Source organism: Nyctereutes procyonoides, unplaced genomic scaffold (genome assembly GCF_905146905.1).
Source record: "Nyctereutes procyonoides isolate TBG_1078 unplaced genomic scaffold, NYPRO_anot_genome, whole genome shotgun sequence".
NCBI classification, from domain to species: domain Eukaryota; kingdom Metazoa; phylum Chordata; class Mammalia; order Carnivora; family Canidae; genus Nyctereutes; species Nyctereutes procyonoides.
The window spans coordinates 50,263,520-50,283,363 of NW_026575135.1; the positions used below are offsets into that span (position 1 = coordinate 50,263,520).

At 37.1% G+C, this 19,844-nt stretch overlaps 1 protein-coding gene across 6 annotated transcripts in view; it reads right to left on the reverse strand.

Annotated features, from left to right (window-relative positions):
* SMAD5 (SMAD family member 5) overlaps nucleotides 1–19,844 on the reverse strand; it is a 54,400-nt gene that overhangs the window by 13,408 nt on the left and 21,148 nt on the right. For all 6 annotated transcript variants that reach the window (XM_055302185.1, XM_055302181.1, XM_055302180.1 and 3 more), the window contains 3 exons: nucleotides 18,245–18,820; nucleotides 12,435–12,686; nucleotides 8,528–8,647 (listed from right to left, as the gene is read on the reverse strand). In XM_055302185.1, coding sequence (XP_055158160.1) covers nucleotides 8,528–8,647; nucleotides 12,435–12,686; nucleotides 18,245–18,647 — 775 coding nt within the window. In that variant the 5' untranslated portion in view covers nucleotides 18,648–18,820. The remainder of the gene's footprint in view (nucleotides 1–8,527; nucleotides 8,648–12,434; nucleotides 12,687–18,244; nucleotides 18,821–19,844) is intronic.

A 19,844-nucleotide genomic window follows, 5' to 3' on the forward strand; every position in this document is an offset into this window, starting at 1 on the left:
CCAAAATCCGTAAGAGTGACATCATCAAAAGCTGGTGAGGATGTGAAGCAATAGGAATTCTTGTTCATTGCTAGTGGGAAAGTAAAATGGTACAGCCACTTTGGAAGACAGTTTGGCACTTTCTTACAAAACTAAACATACTTGGGGTACCTGGGTGGCTCAGTGGTTGAACATCTGCCTTTGGCTCAGGTCATGATCCTGGGGTCCTGGGGATTGAGTCCCACATTGGGCTCCCCACAGGGAGCCTGCTTCTCCCTCTGCCTATGTCTCTGCCTCTCTCTGTTTCTCATGAATAAATTAATAAAATCTTTAAAAAAAAAAAAAAAACTAAATATACTCATACCATATAATCCACAAACATGCACCTCAGTATTTACCCAAAGGAGTGAGAAACTTATGTCCACACAAAAACCTACACACAGATGTTTACTGCAGCTTTATCCATGACTGCCAAAACTTGAAAGGAACTAAGATGTCCTTCTGCAAGTGAGTGGATAAATAAACTGTGGTGCATCCAGATGACGGAATATTATTCAGCTCTAAAAAGAAATGAGCTATCAAGGCAGGAAAAGGGATAAGGGAACTTAAAGGCATGTTACTAAGTGAAAGAAACCAATCTGACAAGGCTAAATACTGTATAATTCTAACTAGATAACATTCTGGAAAAGGCAAAACTATGGAGACAGTAAAAATTATCAGTGGCTGCAGATTAGAAGCAAGGGGTGAACAGGCAGTGCAAAGAGGATTTCGAGGGCAGTGAGATTATTCGGTATACCGCAGGTCTACCTCTGTGTGCTACCAGTACTATAATGGTACATACATGCATTATTCATTTGTCACAATCCACAGAATGTACAAGACTGAAAACGAACCCTAATGTAAACCATCGATTTGGGGTGATAATACTGTGTCAAGATAGGTATGACTATAATATATATAATATATGTACCACTCCAGTGAAGGGTTTTGGTAGCTGGCAAGGCTGTGTATATGCGGAGGCAGGGAATGTGTGGGAACTCTGTACTTTCCTCTCTTGTTTGCTGTGAATCTAAAACTCATATAAAAAATGAAGTCTGTTTTAAAAAGGAACGAAAGGAAAAGGAAAAAAACACAACTAAGCATGAACTTTCGGTAAAAGTTAGTATACATTCTAATGTTAAACGCCAGATGCGCCTATGGGAAAAGATTATACACAAAATAAATTACCAGCCAGACTTTTATTATTGTAAAAGTCAACAATTCATAATGGATGTAATAGACGGAAGGACACATATAAACTTTTCACCCAGGGCTGGTAGAGTATCTTGGGGCTGAAATCAGGAAGGAAAGTCATCAACTCTCAAATTTCCTTTCAAAAAAAAAGGCAGAGATTAAAAAATGTCCAAAAAACCCTCAAGAGTGGCTATGTGGCCTAGGTGGGCAGTACAAGGGAATCGGTTAACTTTTAAGACTCAGTTCTGATTATTCAATTGCAAAGAATTCAGATAAGGAGGAACAGAAAAAAATAAACCAATGTGGACCCAGAAAGAGAAGTACTAAGGGCTTGGAATTCTAAAAAGTTTATATAAAAGATGGAACAGGGAGGGGCCCACAATCAAAGACACATACAAATGAGTTGCAGGCAATTATAAGAATAGTGTCAGAAAAGCTAGAGCCAAGAATGAGCAGAAGCTTGTAGGAAAAAAGTGCTAAGCAAAACTAAAAAGGCTCAGAGAAAAGAAGAGAAAGAAGAACTCTGCTGCTGCTCAAAGCTAAGGACATACTGTCAAATGGCAATTTAGGGCGCTACAGTTTAACTCTGATGTCCTTTTGGTCACTTCTGTCAAAGAAAACAGGAAAAAAAAAAAGGATTGAAATGAGGGGAAACATTGGTGAAAAAAGACCAATGAGGGCAAGAAGACTTGAGTGCCAAGTCGCTGCAACAAATGATAGTGCAAGGAGTATCTAACATAAAACTCCACAAAGCTGCACTCCAATCTCTGGACAGCCAGGACAAAGAAGGAAAGGAAGATGACATGGGAGGTAAATCCAGTTCATAGTTTCAGAATGAGAATACCATTTACTGGTTATCACCTGATGCAGTATGCTGTGGCCATTACACATAGTGTCTAATCCAATAACCAGTAATTCCTATGTAAATATTCTGTTTAATGTACAAAGAGGGAAACAGAGCAGAGACATTTAAGAAGCTACATGAGGCTGCAAAAGCAAGTAAGGAGAGGTACAGGAATTCACATCCAGAAAATAATATCCTGAAACATTTGATTCTACACGAAGTTCGATTCTATGAGCTACAAGAAAATCAGTATGACAAAAGTCCTAGATAAATTCTAGACCTTGAAAAAGCAAAGACAGTATTCACACATTAACAAGACTACCAGGGAGGCCTGAAATTTAACTGTTCTTAGAAATGTGGGGCCCTTGGGAAAGCACAGCATGACATACACTCCTTCAATATCATCACAAACCCATACAAAGCACGCAAAAACATCATTCTTTTAAGAAACGTATAAAATGGCAGTACCATTACTTCTAAACTTGTTACAAACTAAGGAGCTTTAAAGTCTCAAAACAAAGTGACTTTAGAACAATAATGAGATTCCACTTAACATATAATAGGATGGCTATTATATTAAAACAAACAAACAGAAATTAACTGTTGGCAGGAATGTAAAGAAATCAGAACACTAAGACACTGCTCAGGGGAAATGTGTAAACAGTATAGCTGCTGTGGAAAAGAGTTTGGCAGTTCCTCAAAAAGTTAAACAGAATGACCATAAAATCCAACAGTTCTACTCATAGGCATAGGATACCAAATGAATTAAAAAGCTGAGAGCCCAAAAAATACCTGTACAACAATATTCATGGTGGCATTATTCACTATTCTACCAAAAGTTAGAAACAACCCAAATGTCCATCAACTGATAAATGGATTAACAAAATGTGATATATGCCTACAGGAGAACACATACAGTCTTGGAAAGAAATGAAATTCTGACACATGCTGTAGCATGGATAAACCTTAAAAATATTAAGCTAAGTGAAAAAGCTAGTCACAAAAGAACAAATATGATATAATTCCACTTAGATAAGGCAAATTCTTAGAGACGGAAAGGAGAATAATGGTTATCAAGGGGCTAAGGGGAGGGGGGGTTACTGTTTAATGGGTAGAGCTCTGTCTGAGATAATGAAAAGTTCTAGAAATAGAGAGTGGTGATGACTGCATGACACTGTGGATGTACTTAATGATACTAAGTTGTTCACTTTACCAACAGAGCCCCAAAGTATACAAAGCGAAAACCAACATGAATGAAAGTAGAAATAAATGATCTAGTAGTAATGGCTGGGGATGCCCCAACTTGCAATCTCATACCCTCAACAACTGACAGAACAATTAGAAAGAAAATAAGCAACAATATAGACTTGGACAACACTATCAACTAACCTGATCTAACTAAAATCCAGAGAACTTATGATACCTTACAGTACCAAAATATACATTTTTTTTTCAAGTGCACATGGACTAGTCTCTAAAACAGACCGATGCTCTGCCAGGGGTTAGAAACCCTTCCTGCCCACCAAACCCAGGAACATATAAAAAGGATTAAATACCATGACCAAGTGGATGCAAATATTTTATTTTATTTTAATTTTTAAAGATTATTTATTTATTTATTCATGAGAAACACAGAGAGAGAAAAAGAGGGAGACACAAGGGCAGAAAGAAAGGCAGGCTCCACGCAGGGAGCCCCACACGGGACTCAATCCCGGGTCTCCAGGATCACATCCTGGGCTGAAGGCGGCGCTAAACCGCTGAGCCACCTGGGCTGCCCATGGATGCAAATATTTTAAGTTTTGCAAGCCATGTGTTATTTTTGTCACAGATTCTTCTTCTCTAATAATCTAAAAGCCATTTCTAGATCACAAGCTGTACAAATATATGCATAAAACAATTCTCAATAAATAATTTTTAAAAGAATTGGAATCCTACAAAGTATGCTTTGCAATCTCATAGTGGAATTAGATTAGGAATCAACAGAAAAAACTGGGGAAATGCCAAAAAATGTGGAAATTGATTACTATGTTACTTAATAATCCAAGGGTCATAGTAAGAAATTACAAGGTAAATTTAAAAGTATTTTGAACTAAATATGTATGAGAACAAAACATACAAAAATTACGAGGCAATTAAAGGAATGGTCTTAAAGAAGAAGCAACTGAAACTAATAATCTAAGATTTCACCTTAAGAAACTATAAAAAAAGCAAACTAAACATGGAATAAGCAGAATAAAGAAAAAGCTAGAGAATGGATTTGGAAATCAATGAAAAATAGAAAAAGCTGGTTCTTTCAAAAGATCAACAAAACTAACAATCCTTTAGCTAAACCAACCAAGCAAAAAAGAATAAGACACATATTACCAAAACCAGGAATGAAGATATTATCACTAACCTCTACAGAAATATTATAAAATATACTATGAAAAACTTTATGCCAACAAGTTAGACAATTTAAACAAAATGGACAAATTCCTAGTAAGACACACATTACCAAAACTGACTCAAGAAAAAAAGAGACCCTGAACAGACTGATCCAATTAAGGAAATTGAATCAGTAATTAAAAATTTCCCCACAAAGTCTAAGCCCCAAATGACTTCATTGGTAAATTTTATCAAATATTTAAAGAAGAAATAATACAAATAAGCTCTTCCAAAAATAGGAGAGAACACTTCCCAACTTACTCCATGAGGTCATTATTACCCCGATACCAATGCTAAATAAAGACATCACAATAAAACTACCACTATCCCTCCCTCATGAATATACAAGCAAAAATATTCAGCAAAATATCAGTAAATCTAATCTAGAAATATATTAAAGGGCAGCCTGGGTAGCTCAGCTGTTTAGCGCCACCTTCAGCCCAGGGCCTGATCCTGGAGACCTGGGATCGAGTCCCAAGTCAGGCTCCCTGCATGGAGCCTGCTTCTCTCTCTGCCTGTGTGTGTCTCTTTCTCTTTCTCTCTCTGTGTCTCTCATGAATAAATAAAGAAAATAACTATCCCTATACATTAAAAAAAAAAAAAAAGAAAGAAATATATTAAAAAGGATTATATACCATGACCATTTGGGAATTATCCCAGGAATAAAAGCCTGCTTTCACATCAGAAAGTAAGTTCATGTAGCACACATTAACTAGAAAAAAGGGAAAATAACTCATCTAATCACCTCAACAGATACAGAAAAAGCTTCTGACAAAAGCAACATCCGTTCACGGTAAAAATTCTTAACAAACTAAGAATAGAAGAGAACTAATAGTTTATGGCTAGTGCTCTAGAAAAATGGTGAACAGAAGTAGTGAGACCAGGCTCTCTTGTTCCCCATTGTAGGGGGGAAAGTAATTCAGTCTTTTGCCATCAAGGATAATGAGAGCTACAGGCTTTTTGTATATGCCCTCTAATAATGAGAGAGAGAGAAAAATATTAAAGGCATCCAGATTGGATAGCAAAAAAAAAAAAATTTTTTTTAAAGCTGTTTAAAAAAAAAAGAGATTTTATTTATTTATTCATGAGAGGCACAGAGAGAGAGAGAGGCAGAGACACAGGCAGAGGGAGAAGCAGGCTCCATGCCGGGAGCCTGGTGCAGGACCCGATCCCAGAACCCCAGGATCATGTCCTGGGCAGAAGGCAGATGCCTAACCACTGAGCTAACCAGGCGTCCCAATTAAATGCTGTTTTTTATTGACATGTTCCTGTATTTAGGAAACCCTAAGGAATCCAGGTACCCACACACATACACACACACACACAAAAACCCTACTAGAACTAATAAATAAGTTCAGTAAGGTTACAGGTTACAAGATTAATATATGAAAATCACTTGTATTTCAATATATTTAGTTAAGTAGAAACCAAATTCTATTCACTTAGGAATACATCTATAAAGAGAAGCAAAAGTAAAAAATTTATACTAGGAAATGGAAGATCTAAATAAATGGAATGACATGCCACACCTGTGGACTGGAAGATGATGGGAAACCTCCCCAAGTGATTTATTTTTTTTTAAAGATTTATTTATTTATGATAGACAGAGAGAGAGAGAGAGAGAGAGAGAGAGAGAGAGAGAGAGAGGCAGAAACACAAGAGGAGGGAGAAGCAGGCTCCATGCCGGGAGCCTGACACGGGACTCGATCCCGGGACTCCAGGATCATGCCCTGGGCCAAAGGCAGGCACTAAACCGCTGAGCCACCCAGGGATCCCTCCCCAAGTGATTTAGAGATTCAATGTGATCTCTACCAAAATCCAAGGAGGGGATTTTGGGGAAGCAGAAATTAACAACTGGTACTAAAATGATACAGAAATGCAAATAATGCTCAAGTGCTGAACAATTCTGAAAAAGAATAAAGTTGAAGGAATCACACTTCTCGTTTTCAAAACTTAGTATGAAGCTTAACTATCTCAAGTACTATGAAGTATACACCTACAAATCAATGAACAAGTTAAGAGTCCTGTAATAAACTCTTAAATTTGTTCAATTGATTTCTGAAAAACATGCCAAGGCATTTCGATGGAGAAATGGTAGATACTTTTTTCAACAAAATAGTGCCAGGACCAAATGGGTATCTATATGCACAAAGATGAATTTACATTTTTTTTTTAATTTTTTATTTATTTATGATAGTCACACAGAGAGGGAGAGAGAGGCAGAGACAAAGGCAGAGGGAGAAGCAGGCTCCATGCACCGGGAGCCCGATGTGGGACCCGATCCCGGGTCTCCAGGATCGCGCCCTGGGCCAAAGGCAGGCACCAAACCGCTGCGCCACCCAGGGATCCCCTGAATTTACATTTTTAACATACAATACGCTTAACTCAAAAGGAATCACAGACCTAAATGTAAAAGCTAAGCCTATAGAATTTCTAGAAGATGACAAAATAGAAAATTTTCATGATTTTGGGAAAAACAAAGATTTCCCAGATTCAACACCAAAAGCAGGAACAAGGAAAGGAAAAACTGGTAACTAGACTCTGCCAAAATTAAAAACTTTCAGCTCTTTCTGTCATCTTGCAGCCTATGGAGGCCTGCTGGAAACAGGACTATTAAAACGACAAATGCATCTGGGAGGCTGTGGTCCAAGGCCATTTTTACTGGCTCTAAGTGAGGTCTATAGAACCATAAGGAGCACACAGCTCTTCTTAAAACTGAAGATATTTATGCTTGAAATGAAACTGAACTCCTATCTAGGCAAGAGATGTGCTTCTGTGTACAAAGCAAAGAACAACACAGTGACTCCTGGAGGCAAACTGAACAAAACCGGAGTTATCTGGGGAAAAGTAACTTGTGCTCATGAATGGAAACAGTAGCATGGTTTGTGTCAAATTCCAAAGTGAAGTTCCTGCTAAAGCCATTTGCCACAGAAGCCATGTTATTGTACTCCTCAACGATTTTAATTTACAGAAAAGAAAATAAAGGTGTAGAAAAAAAAAAACCTTTATGCTTCAAAATGCGAAAATAATGCAGATTGAGAGAGATCTGCAAATCATACATCTAGTAAAGGATTTCTATCCAAAATATATAAAGAACTCTTAACAGCTCAACAATAAAACAAATAGCCCAATTAAACAAATGGGCAAAAGATTTAAGTATTTCATGAAAAAAAGATACATGAATGGCTAATAAGTACATAAAAATGCTCAACATCATTACTAATTACAAAAATGCAAATTAAGACCACAATGAGACCCTTCATACCCACTAAAATGGGTACATTCAAAAAGACAGACAATAACAAGTATCAAAAGCATATGGAGAAACTGGAATGCTCATATGTTACTCATAAAAATATAAAACGGCACTGCTACTCTGAAGAAATTTGGCGGTTTTCCTTAAATAGTTAAATTCATATTGACTCAGAAATTCTATTCTTAGGAATTAATCCAAGAAAAATATAAATAAAGCCCACACAAAGAGTTATATGCAAATATTCCTAACAGTATTGGTCATACTAGCCAAAAATTAAAAATAATTCAAATGTCCACCAACTGGTGAATGGATAAAAAAATGTGGTACATCTCTACACAATGGCAAACTGTTCAGCAATAAAAAGGAAAAAACTACTGATACATGTTTCAACCTAAAAGAACCTTGAAAACATTATGCTAAGTGAAAGAAGTGAGATGCAAAAGATTACACATTATGCAATTCTACTTACATGACAATGTTTTAGAAAAGGTAAATCTATATACAGACAACAGATTAGAAGGTCTCTGGAGCAAGGACAGGAGCAGAGATATACTGCAAATACAGACAAGGTAGCTTTTAAAAGGATGAAAATGTTCTAAAACTAGATTGTGGTGACAGAGCAAAACTATACATTTACTAAAAATTACTGAATCATACACTTGCAATGGATAAATGTTATGGTTGTAAATTATACAATAAAGTTTTTTTTAATAAAGTTTTTAAAAAGTAGTAAGGAGTTAAAAATAAGCAAGGTAAGAGTAACAACAAATTATGATTAGTATTTCTCTTACCTCTGCTGGATATACTGGGCATAATCTGAGGAATCATATTATTGCTTGTATCCATTGGCTGGGAATTATCTTGACCCATTTGATCATCTGGTGGCATATAGGCAGGAGGAGGAGTATCAGCTAAAAAGAAAACAAAACAAGTCCCAAAAGAAGAGTTAGTATCTTCATCCTGCTTTAAAAAGCATTAAAAATTTCCTAAGATTATCAGCACAGTTTGCCAATGACCATTAGAGACAAAAACAATGTAGGATGCTATCTTAGGTCAAGAGAAAAGACAGCACACCCATTAGCCACTGAAAACCTTGCTAAAGGTCCACACGTATTCAGTCCAATCCAGGAAGATCAGTGCTAAAATTCACTGCAACTGAATTGAAGGTCAAGAATGTTGTCTTTATGTTAATTAGAATTACACGGTGGGATAAACTGCAACAACTACAAACCAATCCAAAGGACAAAAATTATTCTCATTTGAGGGTATCTCTACAGAGACACTTTTAAGTTATCAAGATCACATACTGTATGCTGTTAATTAATACTGAAAACCATACTCCTACTAAATGTACCAACACGAACAGCAGCTAGACATCTAATTCTTTTCAACATCCTAAAATGGCCGTCGTGCCCTACTAAATGACTAGCTAATTCTTAGGAAATCTGAATATTAACTAGAAAATCTCTTGAGTTGCAAAAGCTACAGCTAGGGGCGCCTGGGTGACTCTGTTAAGTGTCTGCCCTTGTCTCAGGTCAGGATCAAGCTCCTTGCTCAGTGGGGAGCCTGCTTCTCCCTCTACCTCTGCCTCTCCCCGTCCCATTTGCGCTGTCTCAAATAAATAAATAAAATCTTACCCCAAAAAACAAGAAACAAAAACTACAGGTATTACTTCTTTGTCTCAGTACTATAAATACTTAATATAATCTTTCACCCAAAGGTTTACGTATTTTGACACACAACCGTAACCAAAGTATGAAAGTATGAAAATTAGTTTTGGTACAGATACCTAACAGCAAGTTAAACAGTTGATACTTAATTCCTCTTGAAAAAATAAAAACTAAAAACTGCATCAACTGATGGAGTAAAGAAACCAGAAATAGTATACTTACACATGACTCCACATGCAACCGTAGACATTCAAATACTTCTTGACAGAGTGAAATAATGATGCGTCCATACATGACATGCCATTAATAAAATTTGGGAACTTTATAAAATCTGCTTATGAACTTTTTCTCCAGGCAAACCAGTTCATCAGTTACCCAATCAAAGATAACTGGGTTGCCTTTTAACTTTCCCAAGTCTATAATGATGTGACAAGTAGTAAAGTCAAAAAAGCAGACTTCAGAGTCAGAGAAACCTAGGTCAGAAACCTTAGGCAAGTTACTTAAAATCTTCAAGTGAATATCAATTTCTTTCTCCACCTGTATAATAGGAGCACTATCTATCTCACATGGTTATTCTGAAGATTAAATTTAATGCAATATCTTTCATCACAGTACTGGTTAGACAAAGGCACTCAACAAATGGTATTTCATATTATATAAATTATATGAAACTATGTAAGTCAAATAGGACTACCTTTTTTTTGGTAAAACTTTTATTTTTAATGCCTGATAATATGTAATTTAGTTGTTTGGGCAAATAAATGATCCAATGATATGTAAATAACACTACCAGTTTCCAGATTACCTACTACACATGGTAGTCATCAAACACAGAGCCTCTTTCTGTATTTAGGTTTTTGAAAACCTACTAGAACACTCTAAAAAAACAAAAAAGAACACTCTGCCCTTCATGCATATAGGACTCCCGATGAAACCTTTCAAGTTAGCACCATTTGGCTTTCCTCTTCAGTCATGGTGGCAAGTCACTCTGCACAGCTAGTTATAAACGTATATATGTATTTCTGAAGTTCATCCACTCATGTAACAAATATTTACTGAGGGTCTACTGTACACCAGTCTCTGATACAGAGACTGGGGATGTAGCAGTAAACAAGAGAGGCTAAAATTCCCCTTTCCATGGAGTTTATAGTCAAGGCAAGGAGAAAAGGGCAGAATATAAATAGACAGTCTGTTAGATTGTAACACACACTATGGAGAAAAACCAAGCAGTGAGAGAAAGAAGGTAGGATGAAACGAGAAACTGAAACTTTTTTCATTATTCTTAAAGGATCATCTCTCCAAAATTCTATTTTCTTTCTTTTTTTTTTTTAACAACATACAATTTATTTCAATCAAAAAAACCTAAAACCAGTTCACCCATTTCCCCTACCCCTTGTCTCTGGCAACTACCATCCTGTTCTCAATACCTAGGAACTTGGATTCCTTTTTTTTTTTTTCTTTTTAAGATTCCACATATAATAGAAGAATCATATGGTATTTGTCTTTCCCTGACTTACTTCATTTAGCATAATACCCTCAAGGTCCAGCTATGTTGTCACAAACGACAAGATCTCATTCTTTTTTATGGCTGAATATACCACAATTTCTTTATCCATTCATTCATTGATGAACCCTTAGGTTGTTTCCACATCTTGACTATTATAAATAATACTGCAACAAACCCAAGGGTGTAAACGTTTTGAAATTAGTGTTTTTGTTTTCTTCAGGTTAAGTACCAAGATATTACTGGATTATGTGGCACTTTTATCTTTAATTTTTTTTTTATCTTTAATTTTTTGAGGAAACTCCATACTGTTTTTCACAGTGGCTGTACCAATCTGCATTCCCACCAATAGTGCCTGTTTTCTCCACATCTTTGCCAACGTTTGTTATTTCTTGCCTTCCTGATAATAGCCCCTGTAACAGGTAAACCACTCATTGTGGTTTTGATTTGTATTTCCCTGGTGACTAATGATGTAGAGCACATTTTCATGTACCTGTTGGTCATGTGTATGTCTTCATGGGAAGAAGGGCTATTCAGGTCCTCTACCCATTTCTTAACTGGAATGTTTGTTTTTGTGCTATTGAGTTGAAGGACTTCCTTATACATTTCACATACTATCCTCTCATCAGACAGGATTTTTATATATTTTCTCCATTCAGTAGGTTGCCCTTTCATTTTATTAATGGTTTCCTTTGCTGTGCGTAAGCTTTTTGTTTGATGTAGTCCCATTTGTTTATTTTTTGCTTCTGTTGTTTTTTGCTTTTCTTATCAATTCAAAAACTCAGCACCAAGATCAATGTCAAAGAACTGCCTGCCTAGGTTTTCTTCTAGGAGTTTTATGGTTTTAGGTCACATGTTAAAGTATTTAAATAACTTTTAATTTTTTTTTTTTGCATACAGTATCAGACAGTGGTCCGGTTTCATTCTTTTGCATGTGGCTGTCCATTTTCCCAACATCATTTATTAGATAGACTGTCCTTTCCCCATTGTATATTCTCACCTCCTTTGTCATAAATTAACTGTCTAAGTGTGGGTTTATTTCTGGGCTCTGTCTTCTGCTCTATTGATCTATATGTCTATTTTAATGTTAATACTACACTGTTTTAATTATAGTTATCTTTAAAATTGTAAGTTAATTATATTTCAACTTTTAAAAATTTGTTTAAAAAATTACCATAGCTTTGTAATATAGTTTGAAATCAGGCAGTGTGATACCTCCAGATTGATTCTTCTTTCTCAAGATTGCTCTGGCTATTCTTGGATCTTTTAATGGTTGTATAAAAATTTTAGGACTGTTTTTTCTATTGCTAGGAAAAATAAAGCTACTTCCATTTTTAAAAAACATACAGTACATGGCAAAATAAAATCCAAAACTCTAGAAATCAAGTAATTACCAAAGAACACAGAGTCAAAAACAGCCACCTCTTAGCATATAACAATTCACCCAAACGACCAGCAGTATAAGGACAACTGCTGATTTTCAGGTGTCATTTTTTTTTTTTAATCAATAAAATAAATTCTTACCTGGGAGCTGAAATGGACTTCCTGGTCCAGAACTTGCTGGGGAATTGGGATATGTGCTGCTAGCAGGGGAAGGGGGATAAGGGCTATTTGGAGATAAGGGAAAAGGAGTGTTGTTGGGCTGGTGGAAGGAATCTGGAAACGTTGCATTCTGTGGCATGTGCGGCTCGTTGTGGCTCAGGTTTCTAAACTGAACCAAAAGGCTGTGTTGTGGATTGAATTCATTGTGACGAGGCACTAATACTGGAGGTAAGACTGAAAGAGAAAAACCAAAAGTCATCTGTCAGCAAAGACAAAAGCAAGTACCTCATGCAAATTAAAGGGTAGATGGAAAGGATTCAGTAAAACTGCAAACCCACTGAAACAATTTACTTTCAGGAAGAACTGCTTTGTAGAACCCTGAATGGGTATTTACATAATAACTATACCAAAAGCTAAGGATTTAAGCCTGTATAATGAGCTCAGGAAAAGAGAAAATCGAGAAAAGATACCATTCCTGTTCTATAGGAAAGAAGGCATATTTAAAAACAATCATATGTAGTGAGAGTTCAACAGAGGTGAGCATTTCCAGCTAGCAAGAATCACACAAAATGCTGTGGAAAAGGTAACATCCGATTACCATTAAAGAACAGGGAGTGCCAGGTGCAGGGATAGTAGAGAAGAAACTGGGGACACTCTAGGAGGAAGAGAAGAAAGCATAGTTGCTTGGACTGAGCACTGACCTAGGAGCTAAGATCAAAGTGTGATACTGAGGTCAGCTATAAAGATGCCTGAAGGCCTCTGTGTTTCTAATTTTGAACATTTCACCTTTCTTAGTTTGAGAGATTTCACATTTTATGTTCTTCATAAAGAAGAACAAGTTTTCTTGTTCAAGTTCAGTTTTCCCTAGTGAAAATAGTAACATTTCCTACATAGAAGTCTTCCATTCAAAATCAGTTTTAGGGCAGTCTGGGTGGCTCAGCAGTTTAGCGCCGCCTTCAGCCCAGGGTGTGGTCCTGGAGACCCGGGATCGAGTCCCACATCTGGCTCCCTGCATGGAGCCTGTTTCCCCCTCTGCCTGTGTCTCTGCCTCTCTCTCTCCCTGTGTCTCTCATGAATAAATAAATAAATAAAATCTTTAAAAAACAGTTTTATAAACATGATAATGAAAATGCATCCAACAAAGCCTAAATATTTTGAGATATATTTTTTTAAAAGGTTCTTATTCAACTATTCACGTTCTCTGAAGACCCAAATGACCCATCACAGAAATGTCGGACTACTTTTCCCTATAAAATCCAAACAAACCTGATTTCTTTAAACTCTTACTGTATCAGTTCATTTTTTTCAAAACTTTCCCCTATTTGTCAATTTAATTTTGCTTCCAAAAATCTCATTTTGACATCATTCAGCAGCAACTAAATCAAACTGTTTTTAAGCTAACTAGGTCATACTTCCCCTCCCAGAACTAGGGATATACCTGAGTAATGAGAGGCTCTGTAAAAGTCAGTATTCTTACTGGTTTTTGCCTCTTTCCTCTGTAGTGAATCTGTGTTGTAATTATGTGGTTAACATTTGATTACAATTGTTTCGTTCTACTGTATATTACTAACTGCTGTTCCCTTTACAGAATGATGGGACAGCTGCCATTAGAGAGTAGGACATTAGACAGCAAGAATTTCTATGTTTAGCTGGCTAGCAATCTGAAAGACTTAGTGAAATAACTACTGAGGAATTCAATCCAGTAAGGATTCCTTTACTTTTTAGAAGCAGAGCTAAAATCACTGACTTCCTCTATTGTTTATACTCACTTTAACAATATTTTCCTCCAAAATACAGTTTAAAAAGACATGCTGTAAGAGAGAGCAAATACAGCAATCTAAGGCTCCTCTCATACTGCTTCCAGAAACAACAAATTTAAACTCTTAGCCATCTCTTCGAACATTTACTTTGCGCAATGCTAAATAATATGCTTATGTTGTTGGTATTAATTTGCCAAGGTATCATTTGCCAATTTGCTATTGTGGTAAATGAAGTAATTTTTTCCTTATATCATTCTACCCCACTCCCATTCCCATTCCCCTCAATAAAGCTACATAAAAAATGTTGGCTAAATCAACAGCTGGTGTTTATTATATGTACAAATATTATTCATTCCTGAGCCAAATATGTACTATGATTATATTTTTTTGAACAGTGCTTTAAGTAAAGCTGATTATTGACTTGTTGCTTCATTTGCTTAATCTTAAGTACATACCACTAATATTTCTAGAAGTCTAAAAGATCTGTTAAGTTTCTATCAGTACTATTTTCCAGATGCCACAAATAAACAAATTATCTATTAACTCATTTTCTGACCTCTTCATCCTTCTATGATCTAGACTGGTACTCCTTAAGTCTCCTACGGATCTCAAGTCCTTAGACTTCTCCTGTTGAACCCCATTTCCTTGACCTAATGTGCTATTTCTTTTTTCTTTTTTTTTAATGTGCTATTTCTTAAGAAGGATAAAAGGAAGATAAATTTTTAGTCCTTGCGTATATGAAAATATCTTGTCTTTTGTTTGTCTGCAGACAGATTCCAGCATAAACAACTTTTTCTGAATTTTAGGGGTACTGCTTCATTGTCTTCTAGAATCCAGAACTGCTTTGAGAAAGCCAATGCTCTCACTTCCAGTCCTTTGTATATGTCCTGTTTTTTTTCTCTCTGGGAGCTTTCAGAATCTTTTTTTAACCGTGATATACTAAAATTTCATGCATAGGTCTTTTATCCCTAACAGCGCCATCACTGCTGTTCCCTTACCTAGTTTCCATACCTAATGTTATTTCCAGAGCTTTTTTTTTTTTTTTACCATACCAGGCTTATTATCTCCATGTGAAATCCAGCATGGTAGACATCCTCTGTGGCCACCATCATTCCCAACTCTTGATATTCACCCTTGCATAATCCTCATCCTTTATGTTATTATCTCTGATTTGCTACTAACCAAAAGAATATGGAAAAGTTGATAGGATGTATGTGATGACATGGTAAAAGAATATAATGAATGCCCTTCTGCCAAGACCCTCTCTCTTCTTACTGTCTTTAAAGAAGTAAGCCCGCCATGAATGTGAGCAACTATGAAAAAGGTGTCAAACAAATAAAAGCAGCCATTAGTCAACAACCATCAAGAAGAGTCCAACAGCCCACAAGGAACTGAACTCCATCAATAATCACATGAGGTGGGAAGCAGATCCTTCCTCAGCTGAACCTTATATGAGACCTAAGCCCTGACCAACATCTTAAATATAGCCTAGCAAAGGACTCAAGTTAAGCCATGTCTGGACTCCTGGCTCACAGAAACTGTGAGATAATAAATGTGTATTAAGCCACTTAGTTAACCTGTTATGCAACAAAAGATAGCTAATGAAAAAAACAAACAAAAAAAAGATAGATAATGCATCCAATTAGTATCTCCGCTTATACGATTCATTCATTAAAAAAATATATTTAGGGGGGCAGCCCCGGTGGCGCAGCAGTTTAGCACTGCCTGCAGCCCGGGGCCTGATCCTGGAGTTTTTCCAAAAAAGGCTCAACAACTGAGCACTTAGTATATATCAACCTGGGTGGCTCAGCGGTTGAGTGTCCACCTTTGGCTCAGGGTGTGATCCTGGAGTCCTGAGATCGAGTCCCACATCGGGCTCCCTGCATGGAGCCTGCTTCTCCCTCTGCCTGTGTCTCTGCCTCTCTCTCTCTCATGAATAAATAAATAAAATCTTTAAATATATATATATAGGGGATCCCTGGGTGGCTCAGCGGTTTGGCGCCTGCCTTTGGCCCAGGGCGCAATCCTGGAGTCCCGGGGTTGAGTCCTGCGTCGGGCTCCCGGCAGGGAGCCTGCTTCTCCCTTTGCCTGTGTCTCTGCCTCTCTCTCTCTCTATCATGAATAAATAAATAAATCTTAAAAAAAAAACAAAATTAAATAAAAATTAAAAAATATATTTACTGTGCACCATATACTAAGAGCCAGGTACTACTACTATTCTAGGCACTGGTGATGCAGTACAGAATGAGAGAGTAAGTTTCTGCTTATACCAATTAATAAATAAAATAAATATCTAACACATCATATCTAGCATCAAGTAGATGGGGGTATTTGAGCAAGGACTAAACGGAGTGAGAAAATATGCCATGACAAGATCAGGCAGGAGAGTAAGCAGAATTGAGAGAGAGAAAAAAAAAAAATCTAGATGCAGTAGTAGGGCAAGTCAATGGAAAAGAGGAAGTTTGAAGAGAGGTTATGTAGGGTCTTGTGGAGATCTAAGTGTGACAAATGTTTTGAGCAGGCACAGATGTGATTTGCTATATTCTTTTTTTTTTAGGCTTATTTATTTTGGACAGAGAGAATCTCAAGCAGACTCCCTGCTGAGCATGGAGCCCGATATGGGGGCTCAATTTCACAACCCCAAGACCATGACCTGAGCCGAAACCAAGCACCGGATGTTTAACCAACTAAGCCACCCAGGCGCACCCATGATTTGATATTCTCTAAAGACCACTCTGGCTGCTGTGCAGAAAACAGAATGGGTTGGCGGGAAAGAGAAGAGGCAGAGAGACCAATCAGGGCACTATTTAAGATGAAAGATGATGACGGTCTATACTAGAATAGTTGTGTTAGAGATGGTAAAAGAGGACATCAAGATACATTTTGAAGGTAGAGCAAGCAGCATTTGCTCATAGCTCAAATCAGGACTTCAAAGAGAGAAATAAAAGATGACTTCTAGGTAGCAATTACATGAATGCTGATGCCATTTACTTCAACAGGGAAAACTAGAGGAAAAAAGGACTGGGGGAGGAATCAAAAGTCCTACTTAGACATATTAAATCTGACATGTTTATGAGACATTCAAGTAGAGATGTCATGTGGGCAACTGAATCTGGGAATACAGAAGTCTAAAACTCAAAAGGGAAGTTCACTCTGGAGTTCAAAATGTGAGCACAAGCTTACAGTTTTAGGACATGTGACAGTATGAGCACCCAAGGAGGAAAACTATGGATGTAGAAAAGGTCTAGGGATGGAGTCATGTGAAAACAGAAAAATAAGCCAATAGAGGCTAAACAAAAACAGCCAGAGAAGAAGGAGAACCAGAAGAGTGTTGCGTTTCAGAAGCCAATAAAGAAAAAGTTGTGAGTAGGAGGGAAGGAGAGCAAGTGTCTCAAATGACATTGAGAAGGCAAGTAAGATGAGGGCTGAGAATGACCCCTCCTCTAGAAGGAGGCAGTCATCAGTGACCTTGACAAGTCAAATGCTAGGAGAGAGAAACCAAGTGGAAGGTGTCCAGAAAGAACAGGAGGAAAGTAACGTGAAGATAAAAACAATGGAGTCGAAACTAGAACTCTTTTTTAACTTGTTTTAGGACGGGCAGTAGCATGACATGCTCATGTGCTGACAGAAATAATCGAATAGAGAGGGAAAATGTAATACTGGGGAGAGCGGTGACACCTGTATGAACAGACTTCCTGAGTAGACAAAAAGGAGTGGGATGTAATACACACATGGAGCTTAGGTTTCAGACAAAAGACAGACACGTCATCCACAGGAAGGCAGAGCACATATATGATGGACTCCAACTCATGTACACATGACTGACTGTTTACATCAAACATGAATTAGAACTAACTACTTGGAAGCTATTGTATTTATATATAAAGAGTTAAACTCAAAATCCACTACTTCTTCCAAGATTAAAATCTTGAAGGAAACACAAGGCTAATACAGCCTTTTAATTACTAAGTCCACTGAAATGTAAATCAGAAGGAGACAAGTTTTTGTAATTCTTCTCAAGGTAAAACCTACCTGGACTCTCCACTCTCTTATAGTGGTATGGGTTGATACAAACTTCTTTCTGCTTAGATCCAAAAGGAAATTCACAAATATCCAATGGCTTGAGCTCATGATGACTCTGCAAATCAGGCCAGCGCCAAACACGACAATATATAACATGGGGTAAGCCTTTTCTGTGGGAAACCTGCAAGCGTCCATCTAAAGATCTGGGAATAGTGACACATTTGCTCGGCTGTCCTGGACTGCTCAAGGCTTTCTCCAGTTCTTCCATGGCACCCTTTTTCTTTTTGAGCTTTTTCACCAAAGCATCAACTGCCTTTTCCGCCCATTTCTCCTCTTCATCACCTTGCTTCCAGCCCAACAATCGCTTTACTGCTGGACTAGTAAAGGAAAACAAGCTGGCCATTGACGTCATTTGATATAACTCTTCAGAGACCTTCCTGCAACTCAAAGTCAGTCAGTGGCCACTCAAAGAACAGCTCACGGATGAAAAGTCACATACAGGTTCTAAGCAGAAGTTCCAATTAAAAAGGGAGAAGTGACATTTATCTTCATAAGTGCCATAAGATTCTTTCATTGGTTCAAGTCCTGAAAGAGAAAGAGGGAAAGGGGTAAGATCCCTTATGTCAAGGATTGTAATTAACATAGAGCTAAGTCAATCTAAATGAAAAGTATGTTATTTTTAAATAAGAGCAGAAAAACATTACAAAATAAAACAAAAAAAACCTAAGTCTAGAAAGAGAAATTTTCCCTAAAGTCCTGTGACCACTCACTTCCTTTCTTCATAATAGGAACAAGTATCTCACAGGCAATGCCAAACAATAACCAAAAGCAAAAACAGATTGCTCTACTTCCTATATACTATCCAAACAAATAAACCTCTAGACTTTCATTTCCTTTCCTTAGACCACAAAGCCCCCAAACGCCTTTCTAAGGTTTGATTCTGAAGTACTTCTCTTCACTAAAATCCATGTCACATGCCATGTCAATTTTAAACACAGTGTGTTCTAATGTCAACAAAAGTCTTCAGAAAATCTAACTCTTCCCTAAGGTCACTATCCTCCGTAAAGTGTTTCACAGACTTGTAATGTTTGGTCAAGAGCCATAGTACTATTGAAATCCCATTATTAGATGCAAATTTTATCAAATTTTATATTATTTTTTTCATAAGAGGTAACAAATCCTCAAATAAATTGTAACACACGTAATTGCCAGAAAAACGGAACTATCTATGTTTAAAACTAAGAATGCTGAATAGATTTAAAGAGAATAAATTCAAAGTTTAACCCAGAAAAGGAGTTTATAATTTTATAATTCTTATTGCCTATGCATGTTAAGTTAAGGAATCTTCTCTAGGCAGACCACCCCTCTGCACCGTTGCGAAACTCTTGGAGATGATAAGAGGGAATGATATGCAGTGGCACTGCACTGATAGGAGTGGGTACAATTCCGTGGTCACTACACAGCCAACGATAGACAATAAGCAGCTAGTGAAATATTTAGCAGGAGTAATGTTTGGGAAAAGGATGCCAGTAACAAAAGAGGTTTCCTTTCTTGTGTCTATTGCAAATAATGCTGCAGCTCTGCCTTTGACAAGTTCTAGCAAACTGTA